Raw genomic sequence first — 18,826 nt, forward strand, 5'->3', positions numbered from 1 at the left:
ACGGCGACGACGACGGCAGGGTGAGGGCGACTGCGACGGCGAGGGCGATGGCTAGGGCACGGAGGAGCCGCGGGCGGCACGGGAATAATGCGTGCGGTTTGGGCTGGAGGTGGGGTTTTGGGGTGGACAAATAACCATAGTACCCTTGCAAGATTAAAATCACACAAAGGAATTAATTTGAGGAGGTACCTAGAGATACCTTCCAACCACCGTAAAAGGACTAAAAAATGTATCATTTTTGTATCGGATTCATACATACCGCGAATGACTACGACCTGGTCATGGGAAGAAAATTTCTTTAAGCTCATCTCCATAACAACTTTACGATGGTCATGGATTCATACGTACCCTCATTTACAGTTGTCGCTCGAGTTACCACGCTTGTGCGAAAGGCCGTAGGAATCAAAACTGAAGAAGCTTCGTACGAGAACATGTATTACTTTAGATTTAGAATGAAGTGGATTGCTATATCATTAATAAATAATTTAGCTATTTTATTAGAATTATTTATTTTGATATTTTGGTATTTAGTGGTCGTTCCATGTAATTCAATTTTTAAATAATTCTTAAACTATTTATAAATTATTATTTATGTATGATAATTTTAGTAGCTATTAATATTTTTAAATAATTTAAACAGGTGCATCTCCAGTAAACACATGTGCACATCTGGGGGCTCAGGGCCGGAATCCTCCGACTAGACGACCTGACCGGACCGGGATGGCAATTGGCAATGCCATGGATTTGAGGAGGTACCTAGAGATACCTTCCAACCACCGTAAAAGGACTAAAAAATGTATCATTTTTGTATCGGATTCATACATACCGCGAATGACTACGACCTGGTCATGGGAAGAAAATTTCTTTAAGCTCATCTCCATAACAACTTTACGATGGTCATGGATTCATACGTACCCTCATTTACAGTTGTCGCTCGAGTTACCACGCTTGTGCGAAAGGCCGTAGGAATCAAAACTGAAGAAGCTTCGTACGAGAACATGTATTACTTTAGATTTAGAATCCTCCGACTAGACGACCTGACCGGACCGGGATGGCAATTGGCAATGCCATGGCGCCTCCCCCTCCTTCCCCGGTTCCTCCACTTCTGTAAACCCTAATCAATCTAGAGCCCTCCAAATTGATGGCTCCTCGTCTCAGAATCTGAATCAAATCGAACGAGCAGAACGAAAAACGAAGCAGCCGCTCCCGAATCCGGCAGCGATGGATCGTTCCCGCTCCAAGCGCGGCTACCACTACGACCAGGACTCGCCGCCGCCCCGCTCCAAGCAGCGCTTCGACCGCCGCAGCGGTGGCGGCGGCCAGAACCCAAACTCTGGTTACCACCGCCGCGGGCCACCCGGAGGCGGCGGCTCCTCCGACCGCCGCGGCTTCCTTCCCCCTGATGCCGCGCCGCCCCCGCCCCCGCCCCCGCCTCCCCCACCGTCGGCCGCTGCGGGGGCGCCGGGCGCCGCGTCCACCATCACCTCCTTCCGCATCCTGTGCCCCGAATGCAAGGCCTACGGCTTATCGCCCGGCTTCGTCGCCAAGGTCCGCGACGACAGCGGCGCGCTCGTCACCGTGCACCCGCCCTTCGCTGGCGACTACGTCCGGGTCATCGAGACGGTCGACGGCGCGCGGCGCGAGGCTGACGGCCGCCCCCCCATGTACTCTCCGGCGCAGGAGGCGCTCCTCATGGTGCACCGCCGGATTCTCGAGACGGAAGCCGAGGATGGCGACGAGGATGGCGAGTACGGGCCCAGGGGGAAGGACCCGCGGGACAGGGGGAAGACCACCACGCGCCTCATCGTGCCCAAACTTCACGTTGGATGCCTGCTCGGCAAGGGCGGTAAGATCATCGAGCAGATGAGGATGGAGACCAAGACGCACATCAGGATTCTGCCGCGCGACCAGCATACGCCGCGCTGTGTGTCCTTGTCCGAGGAGGTTGTACAGGTATGACAATTGCTTGCTACAATAATGTGCTAGTGATTTTCCAATTTGGTTCATACAAGGGGATAGTAAGAACACACATGGATGTTCAAGGATGCAAAACAGTAATAGGCGTGAGAACAGAGATTAATTAAGCTAAACTATTATCAATGAGCAATAAGACTAAAAATAAAAAGACCAAATGGGTACACAAAAGTTGTTTCCCCACTCTTTATGATACATGAATGCGTCATCTGGTAACATAGCTAAGGCTGCAAGCTCCATTACACTTTTTGGTCAGGAAATAAAAATGCATTATCTCTATCTGGAGATTGAATTTTGGAGATGACCACTTCCTACTGGTTCTCACATCATGTCTACTGAACACCTTGATTCACAAGATATACTGCATTAGTGGCTGTACCTTGTAATGAAACACCAAAGTAAACTGGTGGTCAGTGCCCGTTTGCTGTTTGCCCTACTCTAACGATATAGGCTTGATTTGTCTAATTTGTAGTAATGATACTCTGAAAGTTGAGGTCAGTGCCAACAGTGGTTGCTTCTCTGAAAGTTGAGATCAGTTTAACACTGATGGAGATTCCTGATCGTCTTTATGTTGGAAATGCAAGCTGTGGCCAGAGAACTACTGAATCCTGATGACCCGAGTGCCAGGTCATGAGGAGAGAGATCTATGCCCACTTCTGCACCTTTCTTGATATGCTTGGCATGGATATGAAGATAAACATGATTGAGAGAAATGTTGATATTTTTAATGTGTTTATTTATTGCAGACTGAATTACGTGTCTGCATCATGCCTAGTACATGGTATTTCCATGTTGGGAAAAGCACCTTTGAGACCAGTCTAGGAGGTCATTTCTTTGGGGAAATATTCGGTGCAAACCACCTTCTCGGTAGAAACATAAAAACCCTTCAAAAGTTATAGCTGCAAGTATCCAAAAATTTTCAAACGATGGACATCCATAGTGCATACTTAGATATACTTTGTGTCAAAAGTTGAGATGCAAACTCAATCTAGAAAAATTCAAACAAAAATGACATTTGACAGACTCAAAGTGCATAAGGCACTAGAAGACAATTTTGTCTTGTAGTGCACTTGCACATGGAATTTGTTATTTTCATATGAATTTTTACAAAATGATTTCGCATCTCAACTTTTGACACAAAGTACATCTAATGATGCACTATGGATGTGCATCGTTTGAAATTTTTTGGATACTTGCAACTATAAATTTTTGAAGGGATTTTCACCTTTTCACCAAGAAGGTGGTTTGCACCGAATATTTTCCCCTTTTTTCCTCTTGTGTTAGAAGTTACTCCCTCCATGTCTCTGTCCCAAAAAGAATTTCATTCTAGTTTTGTTTGAAGTCAAACAATTCTATGTTTAACCCATGTGTTCATGTACCAAAAAAAAGTAGGGAAATTTGTTTGTGGCATGCTGTGAAACGGTGGTTTTGTGCGACACACATCATGAAAGATAATTTAGTCTTCAACACATCGCGAATGAGTGGTTTGGTCTACAACACACCACACTGAATAAACTACCCATTTTCTGTTGAAAGGAGGGGGCAAAATACTGTTTTACCCTCGGACCCACTTGTCACCACCTCCCTCTCATTTCTTTCATCCTATATATTCCCTGCAAACGCCCCATCTCTTTTCTCTCTCTGCCTTTTTTCTCCACCATCGACTGCTATGCTGCTACTTCGCTTCTGCATGCAGGCGTGTGCACTTCTGCACGCCAAGAAAAAGGAAAAGGATATAAGTAATTAAATATAAGAAAAATGAAGGGAAATTGGATAAGATAAGAAGGATTTTGGGTTATACATATGGAAAAGCAAAAGTAGAAAAGAATGAAAAATACAATAGAGGGTGTTTCGAATCCAATCAAAAAACCTATTATGGTCTTAGTATGGATAAGGGATCCTCCTATGTTATATTATCCACTATCAACCGTAAATTGATTTGATAGATCCAATATTCATAATATTGAATTGACTTAGTATTATCAGAATGCTAGTCCTCCCCTGAAATTTACAGGATACCCCTTTTTCCTCTCTATGGGATTACATCCCGAGTTATTGTGAAAAACAATAAAGAGATTATGGAAGTCAATAGATAGAGGAAAGCTCCATAAGCTAGTAAGCTCCATAAGCTAGTAATCAAATTGTGGAAATGAGATGGCAGCTGAACCGAGGGCACAGTATGAGAGTTTTAACATGCGGTGTTGTCGCTCACAGGTAGTATAGCTGGCCATCTGATTCACTGCCTGGGCTCTCGGCGTCATGGCCCTTCTCGTCTTCTTGCCTGCTTCTGCACTCTGAGCCCGCACCGCCGCATGAGCCAATGCTGTCGACCACCTTGGCACCTTGCCGCATGGCACACAACACAGTAGTGGCAATGTTCGCGAGTAGGAGTGACCGTGGAGAGAGGCAGAGAGGGAGCACAAGTGTGCAAGAGCGTCGGGTGAGTTTTTCAATGGTCATCAGGCATGTCTAGCAGAGCTGACGGAGAGAAGAGAAGATGAAAGAGGGCAGCAGAAAGAGAAATCTGACACGTGGCTGTAAGGGCAAAATGGTCTTTTTTATACCTCCTCTTTGCTGAAAATGATTTGTTTATTTGATGTGGTGTGTTGCAGACCAAAGCGCATTTTTGTGGTGTGATGGAAACTAAAATCTCTTTGGTGATGTGTGTAGCACAAAACTAAGTTTTCATAGTGTGCCATGGACAAATTTCCCAAAAAAGTATCATTAGATTCATCATGAAATATATTTTCATGCTATATCTAAATGGTCATACTCTTCTTTATAAATGTGGTCAAACTTAGGCTAGTTTGTGATATGGAAGATGGATTGGCAACGTAGAGATAGCTAACTCGCCCTCCCTTGGAGGCTTTGAGTTGTTGAGATCTCTTCTATTGCTTAGCCAAAGGGGTTCCTGCCGAGCTCTTTAAGTAGCCGGCTTGTAACAAACACTCTCCTAAAAATACTCAAAGTTTATCCTCCTAAACAAACTATGTAATTTGTTAGAAGCTCAATTTTCACTCTCATTGAGCTGAGAGGATGACACTTAAGTTGGGGAAGTTTTCTGGGTTTTTCTTCATTCACACTCACAATGCCATACCATCCAACGGGAGGGGAGGCAACACATTTATACACAGCTGCAGGGCAGCCAAGCTAGATGCTAAGGACACTAGTCCAAGATGCTACTGCTGTCCTAGAAAAGTAGATGCTAACTGCTAGTCCTAACTGATGTCCTAGATGCCAACTGAAAGGTAGTCAAGATGCTGTCCTTGCTGTCCTCTAGGGGGGGGGGGCAGCAAAGCACAACGTGCTGCAGCAAGAGCATCTCCTCTTGTGCAGCCCCACAAAGACCAAGTACACAGACTTATCCATCATTCTCCCCCTAAGTCTTTTGCGTCGTCTTGTGGGAAGATTGGACCATCCCAGTCCTGGAGCAAAGCTCAAGGAACTTGATCCTCCCAAGGGGCTTGGTGAGCAGATCCGCAAGCTGATCCTTGGTGTTGATGTAGCTCGCCTTGATGCTTCCTTCCTCCAAGCAGCCTCGGATGAAGTGATACCTCACCCGGATGTGCTTGCTCCGTTCGTGGAAAACGGGGTTCTTCGCCAAGGCCAGAGCGGACTTGCTGTCCACCCTGACCTCCACTGCTCCAGTGTCTCTGCCGAGTAGATCACCAAGCAGTCGAGCGAGCCAGAGCGCCTGAGTCGACGCGGTGGAGGCCGCTATGTACTCGGCCTCGCAGCTGGACAAGGCCACCACCTGCTGCTTGACCGACTGCCAGCTAACGAGGCACTCGCCGAGGAAGAAGAGGATCCCACTCGTACTCTTGCTGGTGTCGATGTCGCCGGCGTGGTCGCTGTCGCTGTACCCGACGAAGTGTGCCGCCCCAGGGCACCTCGGGTAGTGGAGACCGTGGTCGAGAGTCCCCGCAACATAGCGGATGATCCTCTTGACGGTCTGCTGGTGCTCCGTCGTCGGTCGCTGCATGAACCGACTGACGTAGCCGACGGAGAACGCCAAGTCCGGCCGTGTGTGGGCGAGGTAGCGGAGGCTCCCCACAAGACGCCGGTACTGAGTAGCGTCCACCTCCTCCGCCAGTGCTGTCACGGCTCAGCTTCAGCCTCCTCCATCGGAGTGAGAGCTGGGTTGCAGTCGGTGAGCCCAGCGAGCTCGACGACGCGCTTGGCGTAGGCGGTCTGTCGAAGTGTGATCCCGGAATCGTCCTGGTGCACCTCGATCCCCAGGTAGAAGGAGAGAGGCCCCAGATCGCTCATCTGGAAGGTGGCCTTCATCTCCTCCTTGAACACCGCCACCTCCGCATCCTTGGTGCCGGTGATCACCAAGTCGTCGACGTAGACACCCACCAGCAGGGCATTGCCTCCTTTGCCCCGCCGGTAGATGGCCGCCTCGTGCGGGCTTTGCTCGAAGCCCATCCCCTTGAGCGTGGAGTCCAGCTTGGCGTTCCACGCCCTCGGGGCCTGCCGCAAGCCATAGAGGGCCTTGCGCAGATGTAGCACCTTACCCTCCTTGCCGGGGATCGCAAACCCCGGCGGCTGGTGCACGTAGACCTCCTCCTTCAAGTCGCCGTTGAGAAACGCCGACTTGACGTCCATGTGATGGACACGCCAGCCCTCCTGGGCAGCTAGCGCAAGGAGGAGTCGCACGGACTCCATCCGTGCCACGGGAGCGAAGGCATCGTCGAAGTTGACTCCCTCCTGCTGCACGAAACCTCGTGCCACCAGGCGAGCCTTGTGCTTGACGACGGTGCCGGCCTCATCCCTCTTCAGCTTGAACACCCACTTAAGGGTGATCGCGCGGTGACCGCGAGGGAGATCAGCATGCTCCCAAGTGCGGTTCTTCTCAACCGCGTCCATCTCCGACTGCATCGTGGCACGCCATGCCGCGTGTCCCTCGGCCTCTGCAAAAGACCGAGGCTCGCCGTTGTTGCACGCGAGGTGCAACTGCGCCTCCAGGTCGTGAGGCACCAGTCCCGGCACCGGCTGATCGCCGAGAAGGTCCTCCATCGTACGGTACCGCAGCGGCTCACCGTCGTGGTACGCGTCGATGCGCTCCTCGTCGTGAGAGAGCGGAGTAGCGAACTCCACCGGGCTGTGAGCAGGTGCTGGAGTAGGCGTGCCCGGAGGAGTGGCTGTCGGTGCTGGAGTGCGCGGCGTCGCCGGCTGTGGTGGTGCAGCCGAGGAACTCGGTGCAGCCGGAGTCGCAGCTGAAGAGCGTGGTGCCGCCGGTGTGTCGGGCGCCAGAGTCGGTGGAGGCTCGGGGACCGGGGTAGGCACGCTCGGCGAAGAAGAGCTGCCTACTCCCCCAGCTCCCTCGAAGTGGACATACTCGACGGTGAAGTCGTCGTACGTCGGAGCCGAGTCGTCGTCCACCGCCTTGTCCCACGCCCATCCTCGCCCTTCGTTGAACACAACGTCGCGCGCCGTGCGCACACGCTGTCTCTGGGTCGAGAATGCGGTAGGCCTTCGAACCCTCCGCGTAGCCAATGAACACTCCCGGAGTGCTCCTGTCGTCGAGCTTGCCGATGTGGCCAAGCTCCTTGGCGAACGCGAGGCAGCCGAAGACCCGCAGGTGGGAGACCGCCGGCTTACGCCCATGCCAAGCCTCATACGGCGTCATGCCGTCGAGTGCCTTGGTGGGCGAGCGGTTGAGGATGTAGACGGCCGTCACCACCGCCTCTCCCCAGAAGACAGCCGGCATCCCCCTCTGCTTAAGGAGGGCCCGGGCCATCCCCACAACCGTCTGGTTGCGCCGTTCGACGACGCCGTTCTGCTGCGGGCTGTACGGCGCGGAGTTGTGGCGCTGGATGCCCTCATCCGCGCAGTACGCCGTGAACTCGGCCGCCGTGAACTCGCCGCCGTTGTCGGTGCGCAGCACGCGCAACTTGCGGCCGCTCTCCGCCTCCGCAGCAGCCTGAGCACGCCTGATGGCGTCCGCAGCCTCTCCCTTGCTGCCGAGGATCATCACCCACATGAAGCGGGAGAGGTCGTCGACGAGCAGCAGGAAGTAGCGCCGTCCTCCTGGTGTGACCGGTGTCACCAGACCACACAAGTCCTCGTGTACGAGCTCGAGCCGCTCCTTGGCTCGGAAGCTCGCTTGCTGGGGGAAAGAGTGCCGCTTCTGCTTCGTGCTTCGTCAACACGCAGACGTCGCAGAGCTGCTCCACGTGGTCGAGGCATGGGAGGCCTCGCACCATCTCCTTGGCGCCGAGCCGCTTCAGGGCCTCAAAGTGGAGGTGCCCAAAGCGCTCTTGCCACTGCCATGCCTCGTCGTCCCTGCGAGCTGCAAGACAAAGAGGCTGGGCCACCCCGACGTGGAGGATGTAGAGGCGGTTCTTCCCTCGAACCACCCTGGCGAGAAGCTGGCGACGGTAGTCCCAGATGCGGAGGACCCTGCTGTCGATCACCACGCGGGAGCCGCTCTCATCGAGCTGCCCAAGGCTGATGATGGAGTTCCGCAGCGCCGGGATGTAGTAGACTCCGGTGAGCATCCGGTGCTCTCCGGACTTGGCGGTGAAGATCACGGAGCCCACGCCCTTGATCTCCACGGCGGAGGAGTCTCCGAACCTGACGGAGCCACCTACGTCGACGTCCTGGTCAGAGAAGAACTCCCGCCGCCCGGTCATGTGGTGCGTGGCACCGGAGTCGAGGTACCAGCCATCGACCTTGTCGTCGTCGGAGCCATTGCCGAGGAGGACTCGGGCACGCGGCTCGTCGAGGTGGAGTAGAGCGGTGGCAGGCGGTGCCGCCGGATGCGGATCCATGTCCCCGTGGAGTAGGAACAGAGCCGGCTCGTCATCCGGCTGGGCCTCCGCGACGTAGGCTTGGCCCCCACGCCGCCGCTGCGGGCAGTCCCTGGCCCAGTGGCCGGGCCTGCCACAGTTGTGGCAGGCGTCCTCTCGTGCCGCCTTGGGCCTATCGGCGGCGCCGCCCTGAGCATCTCCGGGGGCGCCACCTTCGGCGCGCCCTCGTGCCCCGGCTTGGGCACCTCCGCGCCCCTTTCGCGGCTTGCCGCGCTTGCGGCCACCAGTCGAGGAAGAGGGCTCCCCCCTCCTGTCACCGCGCCGGGCCTCCCACTGCTCCTGAGTAAGGTGGAGCTTCCCATCGATGGAGATGCCTCCCGAGGGAGGCTGTGGCTCGTCGCTGTCGACGACCTTGAGGCGACCTATCGCCTCCTCGATCGTCATGGTGGAGAGGTCCAGCAGAGACTCGATCGAGCGAGCGGTCTGCCTGTACCTCTCGGGGACGCAGCAGAAGAGCTTCTCGACGGCTCTCTCCTTGTCGTAGGTGTCGTCGCCGAACTGCACCACCTTCTGCAGCAGAGTGTTGAGACGGAGGGCGAAGTCATCAACATCCTCACCTGGCTTGAAGGCCAGGTTCTCCCACTCCTTGCGAAGTGCCTGGAGAGTGGTCTTGCGGGCGCGGTCGCTGCCGATACATGCCGCAGCGATGGAGTCCCAGGCCTCCTTGGCAGTTCGCTTCTTGGAAAGCGTGAACTGCATCTCGGGCGGGGCTGCTGCGATGAGAGCATCCAGCGCCCGTCGATCCTCATCGTAGCCGACGTCGCCGTACCGGACTGCCTCCCACATGTGCCGCACCTGGAGCTTCACCTTCATGACTGCGGCCCACTCGACGTAGTTGGTCTTGGTGAGGGTGGGCCACCCACCGCCGGGACCGACGTCTCTGGCCACCGCCTGGAGGCCGTGGTAGCCGAGGGCGCCGCCGCGCGCACCCCAGCCAGGAGCGCCGCCGCCAGGCCGCCGCCGGGTGCGCGGCCCCCTGGACTGTCGCCGGGCGCACCGCCGTCCAGGCCGCCTCCGGGCGCGCGGGCCCCTGGACCGTCGCCGGGCGCGCCGCCGTCCAGGCCGCCGCCGGGCGCGCGGGCCCCTGGACCGCCGCCGGGCGCGCCGCCGTCCAGGCCGCCGCCGCCGGGGTGGGCTGCTGCCCCACCGCGCGGTCCGCTCCCGCGCTCTCTCCCTCTCCAACTCCTCAAGGTCCTCGTCGGCGGTGGCGTCGCCGGCGATGGAGCCGCTGAGGCTGCCGCGCAAGGTCTCAACCTCGACCTCCGCCGCACGCGCTGCATCCTCCGCCCTGGCCGCCGCCAGCTCCGCTGCAGCCAGCCTGGCCGCCCTCGCCGCTGCTGCAGCGGCTTGTGCCGTCGCTCGCCTGCGCTCCTCTGCCGCGGCGAGCTCGGCATCTCGCTGACGCCGTGCGCTCGAGGCGACCGAGCGTTGAGACGGTGCGTCGGACATGGCACGCCTCCAAGGGGCTGCTGCGTGGAGAAGACGCAGCCTCAGACGCGTCTGCTCGGGTGAGGAAGGTGGAGCAGAGGGTGCAGCAGGTGCTGCTGCGCTAGCTGCTGCTGCTGGTGGCTGAACTGCTGCTTGGGAGGGAGAAGAGCAGGAGATGTCTAACCTACAGGAAAGTACGGCTCTGATACCAGATGTTAGAAGCTCAATTTTCACTCTCATTGAGCTGAGAGGATGACACTTAAGTTGGGGAAGTTTTTTGGGTTTTTCTTCATTCACACTCACAATGCCATACCATCCAACGGGAGGGGAGGCAACACATTTATACACAGCTGCAGGGCAGCCAAGCTAGATGCTAAGGACACTAGTCCAAGATGCTACTGCTGTCCTAGAAAAGTAGATGCTAACTGCTAGTCCTAACTGATGTCCTAGATGCCAACTGAAAGGTAGTCAAGATGCTGTCCTTGCTGTCCTCTAGGGGGGGGGGGGCAGCAAAGCACAACGTGCTGCAGCAAGAGCATCTCCTCTTGTGCAGCCCCACAAAGACCAAGTACACAGACTTATCCATCATAATTATCCAACAAAATAGAAATAATCTAGCCAATAGATGTCGTTGGTTGAGACTTCTTGTGCCTATAAGTGATGCCGATGAAAGTATCCGCAACACTTCCTCCCTCCTTTTGAAACAGCTCGTCCTCGAGCTGGAATTCACGGTTCGCCTCCTTGAACTCCTCCAGCTTCTCAGGTAGAATCAGAAGCATCCCGGCCTACCCAGCGAACATAGAGCTCCCAGACTCCACGGTTGAGCCGAGCACGACTAGTATTCAGGTTGAACAGAGGGCAAAATTAGAATGATATTCTTTTTGGGACGGAGGGAGTAATTTGTATATTCCAGTTGCGCGAGTAGTAAATAAAATAATCAGGTTTGTGCTCTATAGTTGCAACTTCTATCTGATAGATCCATGTTTCTTAGAATTATATCACTGCAAATATATATACATAAAAAATATAAATAACATTCTTTATTTGAAAATACTTCCACTATAATTTTCTTCTCATTCTATGGTGTACCTCTTGATATTCAGGTTGTTGGAGATGGAAACTGTGTTAGGAAGGCTGTAGCAATAATCACTGATCGCCTAAAGGAAAGCTTACACCGCGATCGTGGTCCTTTCCGAGGGCGAATGAATTCACCAGAGCCTCGAATTTCTCAGGAAGATGAATACCTGGGTGGTGTTCAGCAGATGCCTTTATATGAAGAAACTTACGGACGACCTGATCAGATTAGGAACAATATTGGCATGGAGCCACCAGGGTATGAGTTTGATTCAAATGGTGGCAAGGTCATTGAACACCCAAATATTCTGTATGATGCTATCGTATTTCGAATTCTTTGCCCAAATGACAAGGCTAGCAGTTTAGTTTCGACGCGTGATGGAATAATAGAGATGCTACAGGCAGATGTTGGTGTTGATGTTAGGCTTACTGATATTATTGCTGGTTCTGATGAAAGGGTTGTAATCATCACATCAAGAGAGGTAAATCAGAGATGCATTGCATAATTTTGTCTCATTGCTTCCTGTATTTTGACTTGAGTGTTTAGTAAAGATTTTTCTTGTCTAACCCAAGGTACTTACGAATGCCAGGTGTAGCTCTGATATGTATGTATATGGTTTTCACTACCCGAGTAACACATAGGTGACATGATTGTTGATAGAATTTTGGAACATTCTCACCGTACATTCCCAGTATTAGTTATACTGCTCCTATACAGTCATACGTTCTTGGCTTTGGACAATGCCATTATTCTAGGTAAAATGAGGGCCTATGTTTAACAATTGTACTAAGTGACATGGATCCTAACAGTGTTATGAGTTTATGCTGACTAGGTTCGAAGTCCTCTTCAACTTCTTATTTGGAGTTTACTCTTAGTTGATGAAGTTTACAGCAGTGCTTGCATGTAATATTGATTGGCTTTTTGTCATAATGCATCACTTTGCTATCTGGATTTCAAATATTCTAGTATGTCATAGGTTTTAATATCTTGTTATATTACTTTGGTTATGTCTGTATATTTGTAACTTATGCTTATTTTCATCTTAACTGATTTGTGAGATTGCTTTTCCCATCTGGAAGGATCTGTTTTTATATGGTTTTGTGTGTACTTTTGATATAGGGCCCAGACCATGAGCTTTTCCCAGCCCAGGAAGCACTGCTGCACATCCAAACTCATATTGTAGACCTTGGCCCTGATAAGGATAACATTATCACGACAAGACTACTTGTACCTTCAAGTGAAATTGCTTGCTTTGATGGAAGGGAGGGGTCATTATCTGATATACAGAGACAGACTAGTGCAAACGTGCAGATATTACCAAGAGAAGATCTTCCATCATGCGCCCTAGATTCTGATGAACTCATACAGGTTTGTCTTCATCCCAGGAAAAGACTTTCCCATTTTCAATTGTTTAGCAAGGTAAGTACATGTTAATCTAGATGCAAGTAGGTATCTATACAATTTTACATAATTTGTTTGGCATTTTGTTCAGACAGCGATTTGTTGGCAATTAGGAGGGTTGCATATTGGGGTTTCTTTGTGAATGATACACATTGGAATAGTGGCTATTTTGTGCATCTAAACCAAACCCAAGTTTTGCCAATATACCTCGTATCAGGACATAAGCTCAGAGGCTCAGATCAGTAGCCTGTTGACATTTTGATTACACATGCCATCGCAGATTTTTGCATGCATGAATATAATTTTTTAAGTTATTTTGAGTTTCAAGTTCATTAGCCTTTTTTCCGGTGGTTGATCAAATTATAGTCTTGCAGATTGTTGGAGATATTAGAGCTGCTCGGAATGCTCTTATGCATATAACTACAAAACTAAGGAGTTATCTATACCGTGAGATGTCTGGTCCTATTCAAGTTGGTAACATTAATGTACATGGAGCCATTTCTCCAGCAACTGGCTCACCTCGAGGACCATACCAGGGAAATGATATTCCAATGGGTCCTTACCACCAAGCACCACAACTGACAGCTTCATGGCACTCAAAGGTAGATCTGATCTACAAATGATTCCTTGAGGCCACTAGGAAAAGATGTTTATACATTATTGGACTGTTTAAAAGATACTTATACTAACAAACTCTATTTTCCTTTGATGTATCTTTTGCCACTGGTCTCCTTTTCCGCTGCATGTTCTTATATTATCTTTCGTCTTTCATTTCTTTCAGAATATGCTCACTCTATTTCGTAAACTGTTGGTTAACTATAGTTAACAATCTTGCATTCTGCATTTCTACTTGCCAAAACTATGCTAGAAATAATTAATGATAACGTGGGAGCTTTTGTCCCATATGTATTATGGAAATAGTCACTTTTGTGGTTCATATTACCTCAAGCGATTGTTTGAACTGTGCTGTATGCCATTTTCAATTGCAGGATAGTGGAGGCAGTGCAAGTGGATCATTTGAGCAAGGTAGCAACATTAATGATGATATCAGGCAAAATGCTTCAAAAAGGTAATGCTTTATCGGTTTATCCTTGGAGTTGTTTCTTATGTTCGGTTGTTCCTTGACGACCACCTTTTGTCCTCCCATCAGATTTGCTGTTCCTCTAGTGACTAGAAGCACGTTAGAAGTTGTCATACCAAACAGTGCTGTTGCAAGCCTCACCATGAGGGCTGGTAGCAAGCTTGCCCAAATAAGCGAGGTGCGGTATATTCTGGATTTCCTTTAGTACCAAAGGGAGGGAAATTGTCCCTGCATAGCCTTCTAACTGTTTGTTGGAAACAGATGTCTGGTGCTACTGTAACTCTCGCTGATGATAGACCTGGCATCTTGGAGAAAGTTGTACAAATATCTGGTACCCCTGAGCAGACTGAAAAAGCTAAAAGTTTGCTGCAGGGATTTATTCTTAGCAGTGAGTATCACTCCCTCAAGATCCTTTTTGTTTCTTTTTCAGCAATATATAACTCTTGCCCCTTCCCCATTTTTTATTGCAGTCCAAGATGACAGTTGAATACGTGACTACACTCTACTGCATGTCATAGGTGTTTTCTCGTTGAATCTCCCGTTGATTTTTTTTTTCTGGTACAATACATCTCAGTCCATGTGGTTTATTTGTAATAGTTGTCTAATTGAGCGTCATGCTTTTCGTGTGTAAAGTGTTAAGATATGTTCACATTCTTTTTTTCATAGTTGTAATGCTAAGTAGCCAAAATGTGTCTGTTTCTAGTTTACCCTAACTGGTGTAAGATAGTATAAATCTTATTGATTGATTTAATTTCCAAATTCATATATGGTTGCTGGCCAGAAAGTTGGTCAGGTAATTTGGTTAGAACTTAAACCTTTAACTTCCTAGTCATTTGAGTGCTCAATTATGCGGTTAGTTAACCTTTCCAGCTAACACATTACAAAGCAACGGTGACTGGGTTGACGTTATGTTTCCTGAGCTGGTATTCTCGTGTTAGTCCTTTTTCATTGCGATCCCTGCGCACTACTTACCGTATTGCATGTGCATTCGTGTCCGTGTACCGAGTCACCCGTGTAATGGTGTGGTAAATCTGAGTTGTTTGTGCTTGAGCAAAAGAATTTAATGAGTAGTCTTTCCGCTGGTGAATCGGAATGGTTAACGTCAAATCCGGTTTTGAAAAAAAAAATAGATGTATCTCATATGTGCGATCAAATTTCACATATATGGAAGATGTTATAAATGAATATATCAAAGATAATGTTCAACAACGTAAATAAAAGAAAAATAAGTACTTTATTACATGCTTCGAATAATAGACACGAAGGTCTTAACGTTGCACCGATAGCCTATACGTTCATTAAGTCCCACAACATTAAGTCCTACAAGCAACTAACTAGTGAGCCTATAGTACGTTCATTAAGTCCCACAAGTAATTAACTAGTGAACGCACCTAGAACTCTTTGAAGTCACCGAAGTACTCCAATTCATTGTTCTCTTCTGAACAATAATTAAGTAAGGGTGAGTATACTTATGGTTGGTACTCAGCAAGTAGGGGAAGATGCAAGGCCATTAAGGAAAGGCTAAAGTTTATAGAAGTTAGCATTTTAGTTGATCAAATTTTATTAGCAAACACTTAAATACTAGGTATAAATTTATACCAACTCACTTAAGCATAAAATCATAAAGGATCCAACATTATAAAACCAAGAATCACAAGTTAATTATTCTTCAAATTCAATTATCATGTGAGAGTCCAAGCCGCTCTTGACCGTGAGCACGGTTGATATATCAGTTCTACACTCTACAGAGGTTGTATATTTTTCCCACAATTCATGTTCTCCTGTATCGCCCTGGTTTGCAAGGCCCTTAAACACTTCCTTTGGTGAGTGACGAGGGGTACACTACAAGGTCCTTACAAAGATTCACCAGCTCATGATAACCCGCTAAGGTTTCAAGTCAAAGGGTTATAACCCTCCCTAATGCGGATGCGCCTCAAAAAGGACCACAAAACAAAACCTCAAGAAGAACGAGCTATACCTCGTTGATGCTTCTCCTCTTGCCCTTTCGGTAAGATCATCACAAGCTAGTGTTTCTAATTAATCAGCCAAAACAAGAGTCATGTGCTGTTGTTGTTGTACGGTTTCCTTGGGCAGTTCTCCATGATCCATTGCATTTAAACAAAGTGATCTTATACATTAACAATATATTAACATTAAATAAAGCCATGTTTAATATACAAATATTATAACCATAACCATCCCAAGATAAAGCATCTAAGCAATTCTACCCAAGAAAACCTGGTGTTCTAAGGCTTGGATAAAAAAACTAGGTAATGTCCTTAATAGGTTTCCCATCAAGTTTATGCACTACAACAATAAAGTAAAGTGAACTAATATGCTATTATTAGGATAAAACAGAATATGCAAAGGGGGAAGGTCACTTGCTTTCCTCGCCAAATTGTTGTTGCTCTTCCTCGAACACTTGCTCTTCCCTCGAACGACACGTCATCTACACGACCACACAAGCAAAAAATGCACAAAATAAGAAACAGTACCAGGGTCAGGCGGATCTTGCCCGTCGGATCTTGATCCATCGGCGCAAAGCAGGTTGGGGTGGCATAGGGCATCGGCTCATGGCTCGGCAGCTAGCTTGGCTACGGTCGAACAGCTCGACGTCTTGGGTGCTCGGCTCTACTCGGCGGCGCTGCATGCCGGCGGCGGTGGGTTCACCGGAGTAGCAGAAACGATGCTCCGGTGCTTGGTTTGAGACAGGGTTTGGCAGGGGAGCTTGCACGCGCGATGAGTAGGCAACGACGATGTCGGTGTGGGCAGTCGGGAAGGTGGTGTGCCGTGGTGAGCAGGTGGCGCTCTTCTCTGGCGAGCTATTCTGGGCACGGGGATGCAGAAACCCGATGGGAAAAGGATTGGAAGGGATCCTCACCGCACTGCGAAGCTTCTGCGGTAGTCGGAGTCATCCAGGAGGCGGGGAAACGGCGGATTGGTGGTGTGGCGGAGCTTGGGGTAGGCGGCTGCGCTGCGCAGCGGCGGGGCAAGCAAGGGAAAGAGGAAGGGGAGAGCAGGCGGGCATTGCGTGCCCTTTATAGGTCAAGGGAGGGAGCAGAAGAGGCAACAGAGGAAGGGGTGCTGCGAAGCTCGACGGCTGGCCATTAAGGCCATCATGGTGGTTGCTGTTACTGGCGGAAGGAGGAAGGGAGCAAGGTGGGGGTGTAAAGGCGGCTCATCACGAGCCTTGAAGGCGCAGTGAAGGAGGGGAGGGGAGGGGCGCGAGGGGAGGGGAAGCGGCCGGTGATGCGAACGACGTGGGGAGGCGAGGCGCCTGAGATAGAGGTTAACCCCGACAGGTGGGCCCCACCTGTCGGTGGATCAGGCCAAGGAAAACGAATGGACCGACCGGGCCTCGTGGGAAAGGAAGGGAGAGATAGAAAAGTTTGTTTCTTACAAACACAAACATCATTTGAATAAAAAATTATTCTGAATTCAAATAAATTTTAAATTAGGGTGTTACAAATCCTACCCCCTTTAAGAAGAATCTCGTCATCGAGATTCGGATAGATTGGGGAACAACTGAGGGAATTCTACCATATGCTCATCTTCTTTTTCCCAGGTAGCCTCATCCTTTGAATGGTGACTCCACTGTTGCACATTTTGATTATTTTGCTCTGAGTGACTCTCTGTGACGTTTCCAATATCTTGACTGGATGCTCTGAATATGGCAAGTCATCTTGGACACTAAGCTCTTCTAGTGGTAAATGTTCCTTAGGCACTCTCAAACATTTCTTCAATTGTGATACATGAAACACATTATGAACATCTGACAATCGTGTGGGTAATTCCAACTGATGTGCCACTTCACCCATCTTTTTTAGAATCTGAAAAGGACCGATAGATCGAGGTGACAACTTTCCTTTTACTTTGAATCTACGAAGACCTCTGATAGGTGATACTTTGAGATACACATAATCTCCAACTTCGAATGTCAATTCCCTTCACCGGGTGTCGGCATAACTCTTCTGTCGTGATTGTGCAGTCCTGATATTATCCCGAATTATCTGTACTTGTCTTTCTGCTTCCTGAAGAATTTCTGGACCAAAAACTTGACTTTCTCCTGTTTGACTCTAGTACAACGGTGTTCTGCACTTTCTCCCATACAAAGATTCAAACGGAGCCATCTTGAGACTGGCTTGATAACTGTTGTTATAAGAGAATTCTGCGTATGACAAACTTTTATCCCAACTGCCTCCATGTTTTAAAGCACACGCTCTTAACATATCTTCTAGAACTTGATTGGTTCTTTTAGTCTGACCATCTGTCTATGGATGATATGCAGAAATAAAGTTGAGCTTCGTTCCCATTGACTCATGGAACTTCTGGCAGAAACGTGATGTGTATTAGCACCACTATCAGACACTATTTTCTTCGGAACACCATGTAAGCATACTATACGTGACATGTACAACTCTACTAGCTTAGCTCCGGTATAAGTTGTTTTGATTGGTATGAAATGAGCAGCCTTAGTTAATCTATCCACAATAACCCATATGGAATCGTAGCTGTCTCGAGTACGAGGTAACCCTACGATAAAATCCATACCAATCTCTTCCCATTTCCATTCTGGTACTTTTAATGGCTGTAACAATCCTAATGGTCGTTAGTGTTCTACTTTTACTCTTTGGCACACATCACACAAAGCAACATGGAGTTGCTACATCTCTTTTCAAACCATACCACTAGTACTTCTCTTTCAGATCTTGGTACATCTTGGTACTACCAGGGTGGATGGAATAAGCTGAATCATGTGCCTCTTTTAGAATGAGTTCACGAAGACGATCAATATCAGGTATACAGATTTTGTTTCTAAACCAAACAATTCCGAGGCTTTGCCTAAACCAATTAAAATCTTGATTTCTTTGATTTTAGCATCTGTCAGTTGCCCTTCTCTAATCTCTTGTTCCAGTGTAGGTTCAATTTCCATGGTCATGGCTTCGGTATGATAAATGATCCTAAGTTAAGTCATTCCATTTCCCAAAACAATTCTTGGGGCATCAAACGAGCAATAGCCATATTTGCTTGAATCTTTCAACTTATGCGTCT

The 18,826-nt window shown here is 49.3% G+C and overlaps 1 protein-coding gene across 1 annotated transcript; it reads left to right on the top strand.

Moving 5' to 3' along the window:
- Positions 1-1,038: 1,038 nt before the first annotated feature.
- LOC120670003 (RNA-binding KH domain-containing protein RCF3-like) lies at positions 1,039-14,571 on the top strand. Its single transcript, XM_039949952.1, has 8 exons — positions 1,039-1,953; positions 11,321-11,773; positions 12,412-12,660; positions 13,068-13,295; positions 13,683-13,762; positions 13,844-13,952; positions 14,036-14,162; positions 14,245-14,571. Exons 1-8 carry the CDS (start codon positions 1,222-1,224, stop codon positions 14,259-14,261), a joined length of 1,995 nt encoding a protein of 664 aa, XP_039805886.1. The 5' UTR covers positions 1,039-1,221; the 3' UTR covers positions 14,262-14,571.
- The last annotated feature ends 4,255 nt before the right edge of the window (positions 14,572-18,826 follow it).

This window comes from Panicum virgatum, chromosome 4N (genome assembly GCF_016808335.1).
Source record: "Panicum virgatum strain AP13 chromosome 4N, P.virgatum_v5, whole genome shotgun sequence".
In the NCBI taxonomy this organism is placed as follows: domain Eukaryota; kingdom Viridiplantae; phylum Streptophyta; class Magnoliopsida; order Poales; family Poaceae; genus Panicum; species Panicum virgatum.

Bases quoted from the DNA above. Each gene is read 5' to 3' on its own strand.
- LOC120670003 (XM_039949952.1), top strand. From the start codon at position 1,222: ATGGATCGTTCCCGCTCCAAGCGCGGCTACCACTACGACCAGGACTCG. The intron at 1,954-11,320 runs GTATGACAATTG...CTTGATATTCAG, and splicing joins TGTCCGAGGAGGTTGTACAG to GTTGTTGGAGATGGAAACTG. The intron at 13,953-14,035 runs GTGCGGTATATT...TGTTGGAAACAG, and splicing joins AGCTTGCCCAAATAAGCGAG to ATGTCTGGTGCTACTGTAAC.